The sequence below is a fragment of the Lutjanus erythropterus genome, chromosome 8 (assembly GCF_056507025.1).
Source record: "Lutjanus erythropterus isolate fLutEry1 chromosome 8, fLutEry1.hap2, whole genome shotgun sequence".
Classification (NCBI taxonomy): Eukaryota; Metazoa; Chordata; class Actinopteri; order Lutjaniformes; family Lutjanidae; genus Lutjanus; species Lutjanus erythropterus.
Window position 1 is genome coordinate 43,090,764 of NC_139324.1, and position 20,180 is coordinate 43,110,943.

The 20,180-nt window shown below is 40.2% G+C and overlaps 1 protein-coding gene across 1 annotated transcript in view; it reads right to left on the minus strand.

Moving 5' to 3' along the window:
* LOC146323388 (titin-like) overlaps positions 1 to 20,180 on the minus strand; it is a 199,585-nt gene that overhangs the window by 99,366 nt on the left and 80,039 nt on the right. The window contains exons 84-111 of the mRNA XM_084725583.1: positions 19,921 to 20,010; positions 19,640 to 19,729; positions 19,422 to 19,499; positions 18,440 to 19,231; positions 18,177 to 18,251; positions 18,007 to 18,072; positions 16,365 to 17,828; positions 15,841 to 15,930; positions 15,545 to 15,637; positions 15,208 to 15,315; positions 14,877 to 14,951; positions 14,641 to 14,706; positions 14,117 to 14,152; positions 11,869 to 13,908; positions 11,327 to 11,377; positions 10,220 to 10,618; positions 9,712 to 9,990; positions 8,311 to 8,580; positions 8,070 to 8,209; positions 7,008 to 7,134; positions 6,571 to 6,837; positions 6,189 to 6,455; positions 5,430 to 5,693; positions 3,662 to 3,801; positions 3,446 to 3,572; positions 2,192 to 2,458; positions 1,463 to 1,729; positions 882 to 1,148 (exon numbers count right to left, since the gene is read on the minus strand). Coding sequence (XP_084581709.1) covers positions 882 to 1,148; positions 1,463 to 1,729; positions 2,192 to 2,458; positions 3,446 to 3,572; positions 3,662 to 3,801; positions 5,430 to 5,693; positions 6,189 to 6,455; positions 6,571 to 6,837; positions 7,008 to 7,134; positions 8,070 to 8,209; positions 8,311 to 8,580; positions 9,712 to 9,990; positions 10,220 to 10,618; positions 11,327 to 11,377; positions 11,869 to 13,908; positions 14,117 to 14,152; positions 14,641 to 14,706; positions 14,877 to 14,951; positions 15,208 to 15,315; positions 15,545 to 15,637; positions 15,841 to 15,930; positions 16,365 to 17,828; positions 18,007 to 18,072; positions 18,177 to 18,251; positions 18,440 to 19,231; positions 19,422 to 19,499; positions 19,640 to 19,729; positions 19,921 to 20,010 — 8,295 coding nt within the window. The remainder of the gene's footprint in view (positions 1 to 881; positions 1,149 to 1,462; positions 1,730 to 2,191; positions 2,459 to 3,445; positions 3,573 to 3,661; positions 3,802 to 5,429; positions 5,694 to 6,188; positions 6,456 to 6,570; positions 6,838 to 7,007; positions 7,135 to 8,069; positions 8,210 to 8,310; positions 8,581 to 9,711; positions 9,991 to 10,219; positions 10,619 to 11,326; positions 11,378 to 11,868; positions 13,909 to 14,116; positions 14,153 to 14,640; positions 14,707 to 14,876; positions 14,952 to 15,207; positions 15,316 to 15,544; positions 15,638 to 15,840; positions 15,931 to 16,364; positions 17,829 to 18,006; positions 18,073 to 18,176; positions 18,252 to 18,439; positions 19,232 to 19,421; positions 19,500 to 19,639; positions 19,730 to 19,920; positions 20,011 to 20,180) is intronic.

The following is a 20,180-nucleotide window of genomic DNA, read 5'->3' on the forward strand; positions in this document are numbered from 1 at the left end:
TGATCAGTGCAATATATCCATCAGTTTGATCAAGAGTCAGTTTGACAGCCAAGAATCATTCTGTTTTGTTCTGACAAAAAAAAGACTAAAAATGATTTCTTTAATGTCCAAAAACTACAAGGAGGTCGACAAAAATTTAACTGCAGGATGAAAAACAGCACATCTGGTGAAGGGACATTAGGACTTGTACAGGACTTGAAACTCAAAGTTTAGGACTTGGGACAAACTTGACTTGAACTTTAGTGCAAACACTTGGAAAATAAATAACAACTTGGGCCCGCCTCTGGTCCAAAGTACTACAGTACAATTATATGCACTTGTGGAATTAATATCCACCGCTATGCTGATGATGCGCTGCTTTATAATGCAAATCAACAGACTGATATCTGGACATTTGAGGCTGTTAAAAACTGGTTGTCATGTAATTTCTCTGCTTCTCTGAGATCGACTGTAACTGTTTGCAAAAGTATGACCTTATTACATGTTATATCTCACCACCATGAATGGAATAGCTAAAATTTGGAAAAATAATATTTAAAAAACTTTGTGAGGTGTCTTATTTGACAGAGGCTCTAAAGAGGCTGTCCACACCAAGAACTTTAACTATAACAGTAAAAAATATTGTTATAAAATTATTCTAACTCAGTTTGCACCACAGCTACAAGGCTGCAGTCTGAACTACATTTTTCATAGTCCTAGTCCTCGGTGTGTACGGCCCTTAGGAATGGAGGCTGCTGAATTTAATACAGATTGTGAAACCCTCTGATGTGATTTCATGTTATATTTACTTTCTAGTCACGGTGTGAAATCCACACAAACTATTGTCTACTGAACATTACTTGAACACCAGTGTTCTCCCTATGTATCTTGGGAAGATTTACCTTCAATGTTGAGGTTGGCTGTGGTTTTATCTGAGCCACAGTCACACGTGTAGGCTCCGATGTTGGCCTTCTCCGCCTTCCTGACGGTCAGGATGCGCTTCTTGCCATCCGTGCTGATGGCGATGTTCTTGGAGGGAGTGATCTCCTTCCCATCCTTGAACCACTTCACGTCGGCAACGGCTTTGCTCAGTTCGCACACCAACTTCACCTCGTCCTTCTCTACAGCGGTGTAGTTCTGCAGCTTGGTGGTGAAATAAAGATCGCCCTCTGCAGAGAAATGAGACGGTTTGATTTTAAAGAGCAAGGATCGTGTGTGTTTTGGGTCCTATAATAGAAATAAAGCTGTTTTTATTCCCCACAGCGTGTTTTCTTTTCTGTTTTTAGCAAATGTCCGATCCTTAGCATCAAAACTTCAAAGCTTCAACCTTCAACCGACCTGCCTTCAACAGCAGGGACTTATCTGGACTAAAATGACATTTCTGTTCAGACATCGACTGACAAACCGTGGAAACTTTATCTAGTCTGTACTTTGTTTTTTAAATTTGCCCAAACTTCCTTACGACCAAACATGTGACACTGACCGATGACGGTGAGCAGGGCGGTCACGGTCTTGTCCATGGCCTCCACTTTGATCATGGATGTGTCATCGATGGTGACCTCCTTGAAGGCCAGCGTGTGGATCTTTCCGTGATCCGACATGTGGACCACCTTGCTGGGATGCAGACGGACATCGTTCTTGTACCAGACCACTGAGATCTTGTCGTGCGAGAGTTCAACGCTGAACTCGGCTGTTTCACGCTCCTTCACTGTAACGTCCTTAATCGGTTTGACAAACTCCAAACGAATACCTGCCGCACAAAAAACAAGTCATACACCTGAAGTACAGAACTGAGTCTAAAATAAGATTCAGTTAGCCTGAAAAAATGCTCTTTGTAAAAATTGTAAACATTTAAATAATATATATTATATAAAACGAAATAAGCCACAAATTCGGTTCATTTCTGCAAATTTCTGCTAAAAGCCTCAAAACAACACAGTAAGCAACACAGTCAGGTAAAAACAAGAAAATTTGGGAAAATGAACAAAATTCAGTTTCCAAAGTGGGACCAAACATTAAAATGTGATTTTCAATTTGGGTAACCCCCCCCAAAAAAGTCTGGGTAAATGTGAAAGTAGAAAAATCACATGGAGTAAAACATCTGATCAAATCTGCACATTTGACAATATGTTCAAATAAATATGAGCAAATCTGAATGAATTTGGATGAATCACTGATGATTGTTCAGTGAAAATGATAAAAACCTGGTTACCTTGTATGATGAGTTTGCCCGTCGTCCTCTTGTCCTCGGCCTCGAACATGTACTTCGCCTCATCATCGTAGGCGGCCGAGCGGATACACAGAACGTACAAATTTCCATCCTGAATCATCTCGTACTTGTCGTCGCTCTGCAGCTCCTGGGAGCCTTTCAGCCAGCGGAAACTCTTCGGAGGTCTCGACACCTCGAGCTCGAACCTCGCCTCGTCTTTCTCGTACACCTGAACGTCACTCAGTTGCGTGAGGAAGTTCAGAGGAAGTTCTGCAGGAAAACAAAGAGTCGGGCTTCCAGATCATCTGTGGCCTTGAATATAAATACTCAAATAAAAAAAGAGCAAACTGCAAACTGAAACCAAAGTTAAACAAAAGTCGGGTACAGTTCAGTTATTTTCATGTACGGCACAGTGCATAGACACACCTGAACCATAACAATAAAAAAATACTGTTCTAAAATTGTTCTAACAGCACAACTACAAGTGGAACTTTTGAACTACATTTTTTACGGACCTTAGGAATGGAGGTTGTTGAATTTTATATAGATTGTTAAAGACTGACAGAAATTTGTGATTTTGAGTTTTATATATTTATGTATAAACACAAACACCCTTTGAAACAGCAAGGTTTTATTTCATTCCACTTGTGTGTGTCTTTTTGTAATATAGTGTTGTTTTTTTCTTTTTGTTTTGTTTTGTTTTGTTGTCACTGGATTATTTGTGTATTGACTATTTTCTGGGTTTCTTTCTTTCTTTTCTTGTTTTTCTCTCTTCTTTTCTCTTTTTCTTTGCTCATCGTATGTGTTTCTGCTAGTTATTGTTTTTTATCAAATTATGTGAGTGCTGTTTTGATTAGTATTTATTTATTTATTTATTATGGTGTTCATTTGTTTGTTTTGATTTGTTTTTTCTTGGGGGAGGTCCTTAGTATAAGCCTGTGGCGTCCTGACTTCTCCTGACACATTTATATATTAGTTTTCTTTCTTTTCTTCATTAATGTATTTTATATATTATACAAATAAAATAAATAAATAAATAAAAATAACTGCACTTCTGAACTGGCTTTTATATTATAATAAAAAAGTGATTTTTCAGATTTACAAACCATTTTGCTGAGTTGACCTGATTTTGTTCATTAATTAAGGATTTTCATCTTGAGGACTGACAAAAATTTGAAACCTTTCCAAATAATAATGAGCTTGTTTGAAATTTCTTCCTGGACTGACGGAGGATGAAGTGACCTTGCTGTCGTTTACCTTTGACCTTCAGGTTGGCAGAACACTTGGCGTTGGCGGCAGCGTACGCCACCTCGCCGGTCATGGGCACTTTACAGTTGTACAGGATCAGAGTGTGTTTGCCTCCCTCCTCGATAATGTCAACATCCTGTCAGATGACATCATAAACAGTCATTAATAACACGGAGGAGCTCGTATTTGACACAAAAACACCTGTCTAACAGCTGGAGCGCTCACCTTGGACGGACTGAGGACTTCTCCGTTCAGTTTCCACTGGCCGTGGACGTCGTCCTCAGAGATCTCCACCTCGAAACGAGCCGTCTCGCCATCAAACAGCTCCACGCCGTAAATCGGCCGAACAACCTTGATATCACGAGCTGGACAAAAGAAAAACAAAACAATTATGGAATTTAAATAAGAAGAGGTACAATCAGCTGTGGTGAAAGTATTTATGATTATAAAGACAGTCCAGATTTTAAGGGAGAAATAATTTTTTGTGTGAATAACATATCTATGTTGTCTCTTCTCAGAAACCAAAAACCTGCAAAACACTTTTTTATTTTTCCTAAATTATGATTTTATGTTTAAAAAACATTATGACGAGGCATCTCTATAACTTATAAGGCACTGTCGTGTTTAGATCGTACCACTTTCTTTGATTATCTAAAAGTCGCCTGGCAAACAATGTGGAGGTTGTTATTTCAGAAGAGTGATGAACAAAAGCCCAGTTACTTTCCTCCTCAGTCTGTGCTACACATGGACTTTTCATATATTGGACAGACTTCACTTGTCAACAAATAAACTCTGTAAAATCTATCCAGATGTGAGTCCGACACCAGCCTCACCAGCCCACGTGTTCTGGGACTGTCCAAGAGTCACAACATGTTGGCAATCTGTTTGTTCAGTCGCTATCAGACATCCTGAGTAGACCTGTGGATCCTAATCAGCTGATCGCACTCTTTGGTATTAAAGGTTCTGATCTTATATTAACCAGCTTCCAACATGACATGATATAATTTGTAACTCGACCAGCACTCGGGTCATTAAAGTGGACACGGACACGAGCTCCTACGCTCTCTGACCTCGTGATGTGATGCACATCCTGCATCTGGAAAAAATTTAATTCTCACTGAGAGGGTGTGAAAACAAATTTGACCAAATGTGGCAACCCTTTATAGACCATTTTAAGAAAAATGTACTAACTCTTTCTATGACCAGCCGACTTTAAAAGGAACAAAACATGGTCAACCGGACATCTGCTTAAATCCCACCAACATTTTCTCCCTCTTCCTTTTTTCTCTCTTTTTAATTACTGTTTTCTTTCTTTCTTTTCAAAATACAATGATACTATTTTATCTGTAAAAACTGTATTTTGCATATATGTTTGCCATATTTGTATCTTTTTTTATACATGTATGACAAATCACCGTTTAGAGTATTTTTTTACTTGTTGAATACTGCCTATACATTCATATCAGAATTTCTATTTGCTTTCTTTTGTCAGTGTTTTTTTAGCTATGAAAAAAATAAAAAGAGTTGGAAAAAACATTATGACAAGAGAGAGTTATTTTTTATTTGATTAATTTCATATAATATTCACAAAACAATTTGATTTAAAATTGATTTACATAAATCTAAATTTTCAATTCTGACTTTTCTTTTTCTTAAACATCAGCTTCTACTTATGTTTTATATTTATACAGATTTTTTTTTAAATATTGGTGAAATTTAAGATGAATTTTAGTGAATAAGATCCAAATCTTCAGCCTTTTTCTCCAAATTTTCTCAGGATTCTCATTTCTCAAACTTGATTTTTCTCATATGAAACAAAGAAAAAGACACATTTTTTTTCATGAGGAAATGTGATATATGAGATATATATTTTATTACTTGTCAAAACACTAATTTTGATCTAAGATTGTTTTTGAATTTTCTCTCATTTCTCAAAGTTTCTTCAGCATTCTGCAGATTAACAGAATATAAGTGATGGTTTTGTGGCGTTTACCTTCGATGTTGAGGTTGGCCTGCGTCTTGTCTGTTCCACAGTCACATACATATTTGCCTTTATCGTTCTGCTCCACTTTCTTTAGGACCAGAGACCTGCGGGTTCCCTCTGATTTCATGATCACCATCTTGGAGGCAATGATCTCCTTCTCGCTGTGATACCAGACGACGGGGACGTCTTTGCTCAGTTCACAGTCTAGAGTCACCTCGTCCTTCTCTGTCGCTGTGTAGTCCTGCAGCTTCACCACGAAGATGGGGTCGCCCTCTGGAACAGAGTGGACAGTCAGTCAGCGTCGGCAAAACAAAGATGTTTCAAAAACCGAGCAAAAGAAGTAGATGTCTATATCTGTAATTTTATTGAAATAAATGATAATTCTGCCTTGAAAAATGTTTCCATTTTTATCACAAAAGAAGTCCTCAGACGACCACACAGGTTAGAAAATATATTTGTTATATTTCAAAATGAAATTAGCAAGAAGCAAAATGACAAAACTTTGAAAATGAAAGCTAAAAGTTGAACTAAATCAGAATTATCCCTGATCCATGTGTCTGATTATCATAAAAAGTCAGAATTAAACTACTAATAAAACAAAAAGTGAGCAATTTACACATTTTACCATCAAAAAAAGAAACCAGGAAAGCTTGCAAAGGCATAAATAAATTATATGATGAACTTGTCATAAAATCAATACAAAAACATATTTTCAGACATTACTGGGTGAAAATCAAAGAGACTGAGAGAAAAAGAGTGTTTCGTTACCTATGACCGTCAGTTTCGCACTGGAGTAAATTCCTTTGGCCTCTGCCTTAACCTGGCAGGTATCATCTAGAGACAACGACCTCATTTCTAGCTTGTGTCTCTTTCCTTCCACATGTATGAGCACCGTGCGGCTCACGTGGAGTTTCACTTCGTTTCGGTACCAAACCACCGGCACGTTCTCGTGCGTCAGCTCGAGCTCAAAATGAGCTGTTTTACCTTCTTTCACAGTTTGGTCCTGAAGCTGCTGCACAAATTTGAGCCTCATGCCTGCAATACATCAGGTGAGTGCACACAAACAGGGCGGCGTGTCGCCTTTAAAGCCACAAACATGGATGACAACACACAGGAAACGTGAAGCAAAGGGTTTCTGTCAGCCACTTACCTTCCACCAGCAGCTGAGCGCTCGATTTCTGACCCAGCACCTCAATGGTGTACTGAGCCTCATCGTCAAACTCGCAGCTGTTTATGATCAGCATGTGTTTCTTTCCATCATCAATTATTTCATATTTCGGGCTCGGGGTGACAACGTCCGCCCCCCTAAACCACATGACCTTTGACACCTCCTTGGTGATGGTGCATTCAAACTTAGCCTGTTTCTTTTCAGGCACAGAAACGTCCTTCAGTGGGTCAACAAAGCCCATTTCGATCTCTGCGAGGTGCGAATAATCCAGCAGTTATTCACAAAAGCACAAACACAGCCATCACGGTTCTTACCACGTTTCCCTTCTGACATTCCTCCGTTTTCAGAGACCCACAAACGCAGCAGCACGCAACAGACAACAGAGAACAAAACAAGGTCTGTGTGTGAAACATTTGTACCTTTGACGGTGAGCATGGCGCTGGTGACGGCGTTCAGAGCCTGATACGACACTTCGCCCGCCTGATCCAGCTGCACGTTCTTCAGCGTGAGGAACCGTTTCCCACCTTCGGTTTTAATGTCGCATGTCTGAAACACAAACGACAAATAGACACTAAACTCCTACAAAATCTTTATTTATATTCAACAAAATAAACAGCAACACTTTCTATGTCATGTCATGTCTATGATGCATTATAAGTACATTCATAAGACATCAGAATGCAGTTATAAGGTTTCATAAAACTTATTACAAATGTTTATAATTATGCACGACTACTTGTAACAAGGTTTATAAAGTATTAGACATGTTTTATAAGCACATTCGTAGGACAGTAAAATGCATGCGTTAGGTTTTGTAAAACTCTTTTTGACTGTTCATAATCATGCATTATAATTTATAACAAGGTTTATAAAGTGGCGGACATAATCACATTCATGATACATTATAATGCATTCATAAGAGTTTATACAACTCTATCATGCATGATTATGAATATTGAAACAAAAAGGTTTATAGAGTATTGGTTGACATAATGTATTATAAGTTCACTTCATAATGCTTTATTACTCAATGCCAAAGTGACAACAGGTTATATCATTTTTTTGTGAGTAGCATAGAGAGAACTACAAAACCATCTCATGATTCTATAATTATCAAACTCTAACGTCTGAAATGGAACAACAGCTTATAAACATCATACAATTGTTAATAACCTCACACAGCACTGTCACTTTCCTTAAAGTTCTCTATGTGACTTTATAACCAGCCAAAGTCATGGAAGTTTTGATGTGTTGTGTCACCCAGGAGTCACACTCTTCTTTTCGAACACTGCTATCACTTATAAAGCATTATGACTGTGTAACTTATAATACATGATGTCCACCACTTTTAATACTTTATAACCCTTAGTTCTCATGCATGATTACAAACATTTCTAAAGAGTTTTATGAAGCCTTATAAATGCATTATAATGTCATATGAACGTGCTTACAGTAACCCTCACAGAAAGTGAAAGTCTTACCGGAGATCTCATCAGCACTTGGCCCCTCAGCTTCCATTCACCGGCCACATCTTCCTCAGATATCTCAGTGTCAAAGTTGGCTTCCTCCTTCTCGACCACCTCCACGCTGGAGAGAGGCTTCAGGATCTCAGCCTCGCGCTCTGAAACGGCACACAGGGTGAGTTCAGCGGGAAACACTGCACAGATTATCAGACATATTTGACCTTTTCGGATACAGCCTCTGAGGATCTGCAGCACCAACCTCCCAGTGTCAGTTTGGCGGTGTATCTGCGATCCTCCACCTCGATGGTGTACTCCGCGACATCATCAGGCTGGCAGTTTTTGATGGTGAGCGTCATGTCTTTTCCATCTTTGTTGATCTCCACCTTGTCAGAAGGAGTGAGCTCATTCTCTCCTTTGAACCACTTCCAGTTAGGAGTGTCCTTGAACAGCTCACATTTGAACGTGGCCTTGGCCTTTGGTTTCACATGCTGGTCCCTCAGAGGCTTCACCAGCCAGTCTTTGATGATTTCTGACGATTTCAGAGGGTTTTAAATGATTAATATACAAAATCAACTCAAGGTCTGAGACCACAGATCCAATCATAGCAGTTGTGGTAAAGTTTCAAGCCATGTCAGAATCAGACAGACAACTCAAACATAACATTTTAGATCATTTCTCAGGTTAGTAGAGTTTTTACCTCACTGACTGGCATTGCCCGTTTGCTGATTTTTGGATGGATGGACTGACTATGATAGGTTGGAAGATTTTAACATATTGCCAATCCCTACCTGAAACGGTTCGTTACTTTTAAATCTTCTTTACACTGCACACCAAGGACCAGTGAGGAAGATTAGCTTTTAGTGTAATAAATTGATTTTGCATTGTTCCTGTTATATGGTTGTATTAGAACCATAACAAGTTACATTTAGCTGCAGGTATCACAAAAAACTAGACATGGTCCGAAAAACTTCTAGAAATTGCTTTTATCATGTAGCTAGTTACTAGTTTCAGCGTGATGGGGACAATCTGACAGCGCTTTTCCCCTAACTTTTGCTAGCTACTTAGTAAGCTAACATGTTAGCTGTTAGCAGTTCCACTCTGATTGTAAGCTAGCTTAATTTTCCTAATGCTATCATGGTAAAAAACATTTATTCAAATGCCATGTCAGAAAAGAAAAGAGAAAATAGGCAACTAGGGATAGCAGCAGAATATTTTCCAGCTTTGTTAATTTTTGTAAATAGGAAATGTTAGTAGGTAAACGACTTTGTGTCTGTCTGCAAGTATAAAAATTAAAGACAAAAAGTTAGTCTGAGTTTTTTAAGTACCATCTGATCTCCTGATTTATCTTTTTTCATTCAGAATTGCTGCTGCCAGCCAGAGGCTGATTGGCTGCCTGCTGGCTGGTACACAGCTTCTGTTTTACTATTTTTATTAAACCTATATTTTGTTGCACTATGTATTTATGGAAACTGTATACTTGATGTATTTTTCGGTGTATTATGAACATCTCTGGTGCAAGACTTTTCTCTGGGATGAAAAACATCTTTTGTGTTGATGATGACAATGATTTTTCAGCCCGAATCATGAAATGGTGACAAAGCGGCCCTCCAGGTGAATTTGAAGCCTGTGAACTCTCTACTTTGTGCTGCTGACTGCTTACCAATCACTTTGACGTTGGTTGTTGTCTTGACGTCCTCCTGTCCGGCCACCTCACAAGTGTATGCGCCACCGTCTTCATCGGTAGCGTTCTGGATGGTCACAGCGTGTTGCAAACCAATAATATTAATGGCTACTTTTCCAGCCTTTGACTTCAGGACTTCGCCGTTACGCTTCCAGATCACATCCCTCTCTTTGTTCAACTCACAGGTCAGATACATGGGCTGACCCTTCATACATGATGTCTCTGGCTCCAGTTCTTTCAGCCATTTTACAGGCAGCTCTGCACAAAGAGAAAAAATGATGTTAAAAAACAGAATTTGCAGTAGAACAATGAGTTTTCAGTTGAAATTCTTCCATTCTGGGGCCAATACCATACCTGAGTTTGAGTACTTTTTGATTCCTACAAAAAGCTTGTTATTTCATTTGACAAAACAGCAAAACATTTTAAACACTTTGGTTTTAAATGTTGTGACAATGTTCATGTTTGGAAAAAAATCTCATTCTCTTACCTTCAACAATGAGCTTGGCTGTACATGTTATCTCCTTTCCGGCATTCTTTGCCACACAGGTGTATTCACCGGTGTCGGACAGTTGGACATCAATGATGTTCAACTTGCGATCTTTGCCATCAGCGGTGAATTTGTGCTTGGGGCCCTCACGGAGGTTGCAGCCATCTTTCATCCACGAGGTGATGGCAGTGGAGGGAGAGACCTCACACTCAAACACAGCAGATGAGCCGATGGACTCAGCCTCTTGCAGCACGATGTCCTGAATTTTTTTGATGAACTTCAGGGGGACGGCTTTCAGTTTGAATCCACCGAAGGGTTCCTCTGGTGGTGATGGGCCCTTACCACCAGGCCTCAGGCCCCGGCCCCTGCCACCATCACCAGGTGATGGGGTTGGTCTCGCTGCAACATCACATACAAAAACTCATCAAGTTAGTTTCAGATATGATGGTGAGTTTGTTTTTTTTTTTAAGACTTGTGCCTACCATGACTTCGACAACTTTCAGAGGACATAATTTCACATTTAGCAAAAATCTGTTTTAACAGTTTTTAGTGTTAGAGGTGCACAGAATATAAGATTCTGTGAAGACTATGAACCATGCAGAGTCACTCTTTATGAGCTACAACAGGATTCTTTGGAGAATCCCAAAACTAAGCAACATAGACAACAAATCAGACACACAACACGCAAAGAGAAGAAGATAACCGTGAAGCAAATTAACAAAACACAACACAGAATACCTACCTGGGTTTTTACACATTCTGTAACAATTCAGATGTGAGTCTTCAGAATAATTATGTTAATTTTAAGGCCAAACATTGCTCAACCATACCAGACATACAAGAACTCTGTTAAGGAAGTTCACACGTTTACAAATCTTTTGGCACTTGACAACTTTTGACTCTACATATATATATATATATATATCAAAAAGCGGAGGAGGTTCGATACCCAGCCAGGGCCAAGATTAAAAGCTTGACACAAAAACGTTTGACTGACAAGAAAACAGCTCACATGTAACAACAATTGTGAATGAAACAAATGAATTAGTGTCAGATATTATTTAGCACAAAATTGTGCCAAATTGTTAGTACCAGGAACATTCATACCCACAAATCCTCTGCCTCTGCCTTTGGGAGGCTCTTCTGTTGGTTTTCCATCTGGACAAGAAACAGTAAGATGAGTTTTAAGCATCTCTGTCAGAGCTTGATGTTCCAGCAGAAACCAAGATAAAGATCTGAGTGATGCTAATAGCAAACATGCTAAATCAAACACATATTCTTGTGCACATCACATAAAATGAAAACACATCACATGATAAGAGGATAAAGATGGAGTGAAATCATTGATAAATGTATGAATAATGTGACAAGATGATCAGGGACAGACATGGATGGAAGATGACAAAGAATGACATGAACATTGATGAAGACAAACATGCAAGACTTAGTGATCAATGTTGATGACACGTAAGGACATTATAGACGATGGATGGATGGATGGATGGATGGATGGATGGAGACATGAGCTCTTGATAAATAAATGAATCAAGTGATGAAGAGCGGTGGTGATGAGGATTAGATGAGTCATCTGAGATGGATGATGGGGCTCCAGAGTCATCAAATGAGGAGTCTGTCGGCCTTCGTCTCACCTCGTTTACCGCCAGGGATGCCTGGAGTCTCCAACGCACCATCTACCCCTTCACCTCCCCAGTCCTCAGGAGGAACCAACTCCCAGCCCCAGGCTTCCTCTTCTTCCTCGCCTTCCACTTCTTCTGCCTCCACTTCAAACACCTCCTCCTCTGGCTGGGTGGGCACCTTCTTCATCTGCACGGCTCCAGGAGAGACCTCCTTCACCAGGGGGACCCGTTCTTTACCAGGCCTCTCTGGTTCTGAAGCCTCATCTGGTGACTGCTTCTTTGGGACCTTTTTGAGTGTCACGGCTTCAATGGAGTCTTTTTGTGACACTGTTTTGGGAGTACGTTTTACTTTTTCAGCACTTGGCTTCTTCTCAACGGGTACCTGCTGCTGTTCTTTTGGTTTTAGCTTATCAACTTTTGGTGACGGCGTCTTTTTCAGCTCAATCTTCTTAAGTTGCTCAACAGGTTTAAGTGGCTTTTCTTCCTCTACCTTGTCTTTAGACACTCTTGGTGAAGGAGTCTTTTTGAGTTCAGTGCCCTTCTTTAATATTTCTGTTGGCTTTTGAGGGATCTGTTTCTCTGCTTCCTTTTTACCTGGTGGACTGGGCGTCTTGGGCAGAACAGCTGGCTCCTCTTTCTCCTGAGGTTTCTCATCCTCTTTCTTAGGTGTTTCAGTCTTTTCAGCTTTCTTAAGCTGCTGTTCCTTCAGCTCTTCAGGAGTTTCATCTCTTGGAATTCGACTAGGTAACTTTGTGTCCACAGGCTTCTTTTTCTCATCCTCAGTTGCTTTATCTGGCTTTTCTTCAGGCTTGCCAACTTTTGTAAAAGGCTTCAACACAACTTGCTCTTTCTCTTTATCTGGGGTGGAAATGATTCTAGGTTTTCCACGAAGCTTGTCGGCAGTTGTAGGTTCCTCATCTTTGGGTACTCGATCAACCTTTGTCCTCTGTGGGAGCTCCTCCTGGTCTTTGCTGACATCAGGAGTTACTTTTGGACTCAAGGTCAAGGGAGCATCTTCATCTTTTCTATGTTTTGTAGCAGCAGTGGGTTCATCTCTCTGTGGCGTCTCACCTCTCTTAAAAGGAGTGCGTTCAGCATCTGTCTTTGCTTCACCTTCTTTCTGAACTTTCGTCGGTTCAGCTGTGTCAGGTTTTTGAGGTTTTTCAAATGGTTTCAGTGTCACTACTTCTTGTTCCTCCTCTTTCTTTGGCAGTTTCTTTATTTTCTTCCTAGTTAAGTCTGGCTCAGGTTCCTCATCTTTCGGTGCTTTAGGGGTTCTTATCCATCTGGATTTTTCTTCTGCTTCTAACTGTTCAGGTTCCTCCATATGACCCAGTTCAGCTGCCTCTTCAGCTGCAGTGAAGACTCGTTCAGTTCTCCCAAGTGTTATTAGCTCTCGATCCTCTCTGTCGTGAAGCTTCTGAACTGTCAGTTCTGTATCATAGTGTCTTGTCCCTTCAACTTTATGAGTTATGATTTCCTTCTCAGGCTCTTTGGTCTTAGTTGGCACCTTTTTTAGCTTAATCTTTTGCATTTCTTCTTCTTGTTTGCTCGGTTTTTCAAATGGTTTTAGTTTGACTGATTCTTTCTGCTCATCTGACTTTGGCAGTTTAGTTATTTTCTTCTTCTCTACAGCTGGCACCTCGGGTTCCTCCTCTTTGTGTGGTTTTGGGGTTCTTGTCCATCCTTCTTTCCCTGTTTTCTGTACAACTGCAATCCTTTCAACTTCCTCAAAATATCCTAACTGAACCGTCTCCTCCTCTGCAGTGAAGACTCGTTCAGTTCTTCCAAGTGTTATTATCTCCCGATCTTCTCTGTCATGGAGTCCACGAACTGTTAGTTCTGTATTGTGATGCCTTGTCACTTCTGCTTTATGAGTTACAACTTGTTTCTCAGGCTCTGGAGGTTTCACTGGAACCTTCTTCAGTTTAACAGCCTCTGGCTCTGGTTCTTTCTCTCTGGGTATTCTGGTGAACTTACTCTTCATCTTGGGTGATTCAGGTGTTTTTGCCTCCTGAACGGGAATCTTACCCTTTTGCTTAAGAGGTGACACTGTGGTTGGGGCAGTAAATACACCGTTTATAACTTATAGGCATGCAGGAAACATTTCATCTGACAGTTTTACCAGACAGGACTCACACACCACTTAAACACACAGTATACACATATACATTTTCTCTAGTTCATGAGAGAACCCATAACAAAGCGATATGTACTACATGTGACTGCCTTTTCAAAAGAAAGAAGCATATATTTATACCTTTAGTTGGTCCAGGTGCTGAAACTGGTTCCTTGTCTGCAAGAATTTAAATAAGATAAATTTAAGTACATACAATACAAACAGTATTAAAATCAAAGACAAAGGAGGTTCATTTATTTTTTTAAGAAGAGCAGACAGATAGTTTGGCATGCATTTGTTTTTTTATTTTGCATTTCCCAAATAATTTGCACACAAAATGAGCTTTGAATGCACATAGCATGTTCATTGTTTGTCGTTGCAAGTGCAAGTTACAGTAAAGTAACTGCAAATTTACGAAAACATGTATAAAAGAAGCATTTACAAGGTTATTTGGCCTCAACAGATACAGTTGAAATAAAAGACTTTGATTGGATCAGATGATTGAAAACAAACATCAGATGAACAGACTTGGACAGAATTAGACAGTGAAAGCATTTCTTAAATCCAAGCTCAGATTGCTCAGTTATGAAGACATAAGAAATTCTACAAAACAGGAGACAAACAGAGGAGAGCAACAGAAATGAGAGGTACAGAAGAGGTTTTACCTTCGGGATACATTTCCTCTGATACAGGAGGTGGAGAGGGTTTCTTCTCCACCGGTGTAACTTGAGCTACAAGAATGCCAACTTGATTAAATCACTGGCAAAGATCTGGTAAACAAGCAACAACTTACAGATACTTACAGAAAACAGACAAAATTTAAGATTTCACACCAACAGCCTTCTTTAAGAAAAGACAAACAGGGAATGAAACAACATGGATGACAAACAGAAGAAACTACCTGCAGGAGAAATGACTTTTTCTGCTGGAGGCTTTGGTGTTGGTGCCGATGGTTTCTTTTCCTCTGGAGGAGACACTTACAAGTACAAGATACCAAAGGTCATAACCAAGAACAGAAGATATGAAAGTGACGAGACTTTAAAACAAACATTAAATACATAACAACCAAGGACAGATTAATAAATGAAGGCAGATGCAGATGAATAAAACAGACAGAAAGTAATCTGTTAAAAAAACAGAACCAGACAACATGGAGGATTTCTACCTTCAGAAACATGGTAACACAAACAGACAGTCTTGTTAAGAACCACAAAACAAAGTGAAAGAACTACCTGCAGAAGGAGCAACTTTGGCTGCAGGAGGGGCAGGAGCAGCAGGAGCCGTAGGAGCTGAAGGCTTTGGTACTGGTACAGATGGTTTCTTCTTCTCTGGAGGAGACACTTTAAAATACAAGGTGCCAAGATCACGACCAAGACAACAACATGGTCAAGACAGACAGCTGCACTGAAACATCGAAAGATAAGACTGGTGACAGACAGCAAGTTAAATGGCAATGGAGGATAAAGAAAGCCACGAGGAAACGTTTTTATCAGTCAGCAAGGAAAACCAAACAGTAAATGGACAGACATTTAGGTTACAACAACATACAAAACCAAGTGAAGAAACTACCTGCAGGAGGAGCAACTTTCTCTGCAGGAGGAGGAGGAGGAGGTGAAGGCTTTGGTACTGGTGCAGATGGTTTCTTCTCCTCTGGAGGAGATACTTTGGGAATACAAGATGCCAAGATCATAACCAAGAAAACAGTAAGCTTGGTCAAAACACAATAAGAGAAGTCAAACACAATGGAAATCTGAAGACGTATCAGACAAAAAGGACAACACAAATAAACAGACAAAAAGGCAAACAACATGGCTGACTCTTGAAGAGCCAGTAAAGATGAGCAAAGTACAAACTGAACAGACTACCTGCAGGAGGAGGAACTTTGGCTGCAGGAACAGGAGGAGCAGGAGGTGAAGGCTTTGGTGCAGATGGTTTCTTCTCCTCTGCAGGAGGCACTTTGGGAATACAAGATGCCAAGATCACGACCAAGACAACAACATGGTCAATCAAGACTAATTAACGACAAGAGACGATTTAGACATGAATTACTCCAAACAGCACAAACAAGGAGAGGAAGTGACAGTATGTGAAAGGATGTCAACTGATGAGGGAAAAACCAAAGATCAACAATGGAAAATGTTAATTAAGAAAGTATCTTTAGTACATGGCATACCTTATGGAGTAGTGACATAAAAAACACAAAGACAATGGACAGACCAGGATTACTGTTATGATGTGAAGATTAGTGTAAAATGTACCACTTCTTTTGTTATTCAATGCCGTATTAGAAGATGTATGAGTAGAGTAAGTGCGAGATATTAAATCTCTTTAAAGAGGGGTTGATCTTACAGTGATCACGAGCCTGTGTGGCTCAAACAAGAAAGAATACCTTTCTGAAGAATTTGTTGTTCAGTCTCCTGAGTTCCCTTCTTTGTTTTCTTGTCATCTTCTCTCATTGGTTTAGTTGTAGCAGGTCTTGTTTCTTCAGAAGAATCCACCTTGGTGGTGGTTACTTCTTGTGTCAGAGAAGAGGGTTTCATGGATTGAAGAGTTTTTTCTTCAGGGCGAAGAGGTTTCTTCTGTGGTGGACCTTGAGGTTTCTTTGTTGGAGTGACCTTGTCTTTAGAAACTGGTTTCTTGGGTAGACCCACCTCTTCAGGGGTAAAGTCTTCTTTAGGAGCAACTACTGCTTTGGGAAGTGCAGATGAGGTCTTTGTAGGCAGAAGAGTTTCTTTTGGAGGTGAAAGTCCTTCCTCAAGAGAGACTGCCTTCTCACATGAAGGAATCTGAGCTGGACCTGGAGGTGACATTGTTGCTGGGACATGTTCTTCTTCTTCAAAAGACACTTCTTCTGACACAGGAGTTGGTTTCCTCAGAGGTACAATGTCTTCAACATACATTTTTTCAGCAGCTTTGGGAGTTCTAGAGATGTCTTCCCTTGGAGAGTCCATCCTTTTAAGGGTTGTTACTTCTTGTTTGGGAGGAACAGCTGTTGTAGGATGAGAAACAACTTTGGCAGGTGTTCTGGGAGGAACTTGGAGAAGGTCTTCTTCAGGTGGGGGTGATACAGTTTCTCTATAAGGCATGAATCTTTCAGATGCAACTTCTTTCACTTCAACGGAGTCAGCTTGCTTCATATGAGTGACATCTTTAGGTATTGTAGGCATCTTCTGTGCAGTGATTTCTTTAGATATACCAGATATTTTACATCTAACAAGATCCTCCACTGGAGAGACAGTTTCTTTTGCGATTTCTTCATGATGTACTGACACAAATGATTCTGTTACCTCTTCCTGCATTGAATATGTTGGAGGAACATCATCTTCCTTGGGTTTCCTGTCTTGAGGTGTCTTTTTGGAAACCAGTACCTCTTTTTTGAGTGTCAATTTGGAGACGTCTTTCTTTGCTGGACGAGTCATTTCAAGTGGAAGTGCAACATCCCTTTCCAATGGAAGATGGCCATCTTCCTTTGGAGGTGGAGAGACAAACCTCAAAGACATTTCTTCTCTCCAGTCCACTGTTTTGTCTTCAAAATCTTCTTCAACCTGAGATTCAGTGTCCTCCACTTTTTCAGCCTTGTATTCTTCCAATGTTGGCTCAATGTCCTCAAATGATTCAACATGCTGATCTTCACTGTACCATATAGAAACCTCTTCCCCATCTTTTGCAAGAACCATTTGCAGCTCTCTTTCTTCCCTCACAGACGACTCCCCGAGCTCAACTCTCTGTTCATAAGTCCTAACTTCTTCTTGCCTGTGTCCAACTTCAACCAGAGAAATTTGATCCTTCTTTAGAAAAGACCCTCCATTGTCTTCAAGCACTGCAGTTTGCTTAAGCTCTGTCTTCAAGGGAACTGGAGCATTTTTTAAGATATCACCCAAGATTGAAGATTTGCACCATGGAGCGGTGGCCAAGAGGAAAACAACACAAGAGAAAAACCATAAAGACACAAAAACACAGATATCAGTGTGTTGTATATTCTACTGTGATCCTCATTTTACATGTGAACTGTAGGTGTCATGAATCACTACCTCTCTGCTGTGGAGTTTCTTTAGACCTCTGCTGGACTGATACTTTTCCAGAAGGAATAACCTCATCTGGTTTCAGGGACAAATAAATTCTAGTCAAACTACAAGGAACTGGTGGACATTTGTGCTGACTTTCTAAAATTGCCTGAAAATATTTGTAAATTTAAGCATACCTGTGATAGGTGTACCTGCCTCCAGCTTTGGTTTAGCTACTGCTGATGTTTCTTGTGGTACTTTCCTCTGTTTTACTGTGTTGATAATTGATATGATGTAGCAAACAGACACACGTGATGCAACAGACATTAGAACAAAATCTTTAAAAAATAGTTTATAGCATGTCAGAAACTAATATCTATTTAATAAAGAGTTAAAAGATCAAGCAGCAAGAATTAGTGAGTATGACTTTCACACTCTTCGTCTTTGCACACATATCTACCTTGTTGCTGAGGCTTTTTAGCCTGAGGAATTTGTTTTGGTGTTTCCAAAACTTGTGGTTGTGTTGGCACTTTCTTCGGCTCTACTGGTGGTTCTGTAACTATTTTGTGTGCAGCTGGGACCTTCTTAGGTTCTTCTGGAACCTTCTTTGGTGCCTCAGGAACTATCTTTGGTGCTTCTGGGACCTTCTTAGGTACTTCTGGAACCTTCTTTGGCGCATCTGGGACCTTCTTAGGTTCTTCTGGAATCTTCTTGGGTGCATCAAGAACCGTCTTTGGTGCTTCTGGGACCTTCTTTGGTGCCTCAGGAACCGTCTCTGGTGCTTCTGGGACCTTCTTAGGTACTTCTGGAACCTTCTTTGGTGCATCAAGAACCGTCTTTGGTGCTTCTGGGACCTTCTTTGGTGCCTCAGGAACCGTCTCTGGTGCTTCTGGGACCTTCTTAGGTACTTCTGGAACTTTCTTTGGTGCATCAAGAACTGTCTTTGGTGCTTCTGGGACCTTCTTTGGTTCCTCTGGGACCTTCTTTGGTGCGTGTGGAACCATTTTTGGTCCTTCTGGAACCTTCTTTGGTGCTTCTGGAACCTTTGGTGCTTCTGGAATCCTCTTTGGTGCCTCGGGAACTATTTTTGGTGCCTCTGGAACCTTCTTTGGTGCCTCGGGAACTATCTTTGGTGCTTCTGGAACCATCTTTGGTTCTTCTGGTTTTGTTTCGGAGACAGCTTCTGGCTCGGGTTTATCAGCCACCAGATGTGGTTTCTTTGAAGATTCAGATGTCTTTGGTTCTGAGACAACTTTGAAGAACATTCAGGATTCAAGATTATTATCTTATTAAGCATATTTTGAAAAAAGTCACACTCTAACGAGTGCTTAGCACGCTCAAAGATTAAGATATTTTGGAAAGATATAGACTTTAAACATGAGAAACAACACAAACAGAAAACAGAACAAACAAAGCAGCCTATTAAGAGCATCTAGCAGTACCTTTAGGTGGAACAGCTTCAGCCTTGGTTGGCGTAACCTTGGGTGCAGATGGCTCCCCTGGTCTCGGTACATCTTGCACTTAAGAGAACATTATGTATTATTTAACCTACAGGTAATGACCAACGCTAGCAAAGATTTCACTCTTAACGAGTGTGAAAGAGAATATGAGAGAACATGAAGCAGGACAAATGAAGATTTCAAAGGTCTACGATCAATACCTTTAGGTGGAAGATGCTCTGCTGGTGAGGGAGGAACCTTGGCTGCAGTTGGGTAAACTACAGGTTCTTCAGGCTTTGGTACTTCTGGTGCTTTAAAGAACATTATATATGTTCAGTAAGCGAGTGGTAACCACTAAGACTTCAACATTACAGTCCACTCTAACGAGTGTTTAGCACAAACAGACATCATTTGAGAACATAGAACACACAGTTACAGAAAGCTAATCACATGATATGATTTATGATAACAGAGATGGGAAAAGACACTGTCTTTCCAATACCTTTCCAATAACTATCTTCAGTCTTTGGTGGAGTAATCGTGGCAGCAACTGGCTGAACTATGGCTTCCTCTGGTATGGCTGCAGCTGGCACTTTGGAGAACATTAAACAGTTTTTACTCTGCATTTATCAACAGTAGTTTCTCTAAGAACAAACTGTGAGCTTCATTATCAGCTACACTACAGCTGCGACATTAATGTCTGCTGTTAGTTTGTAGAGGGATTATAAAGAAAGCTACCCTGCTGTCAACTCCAAATACATC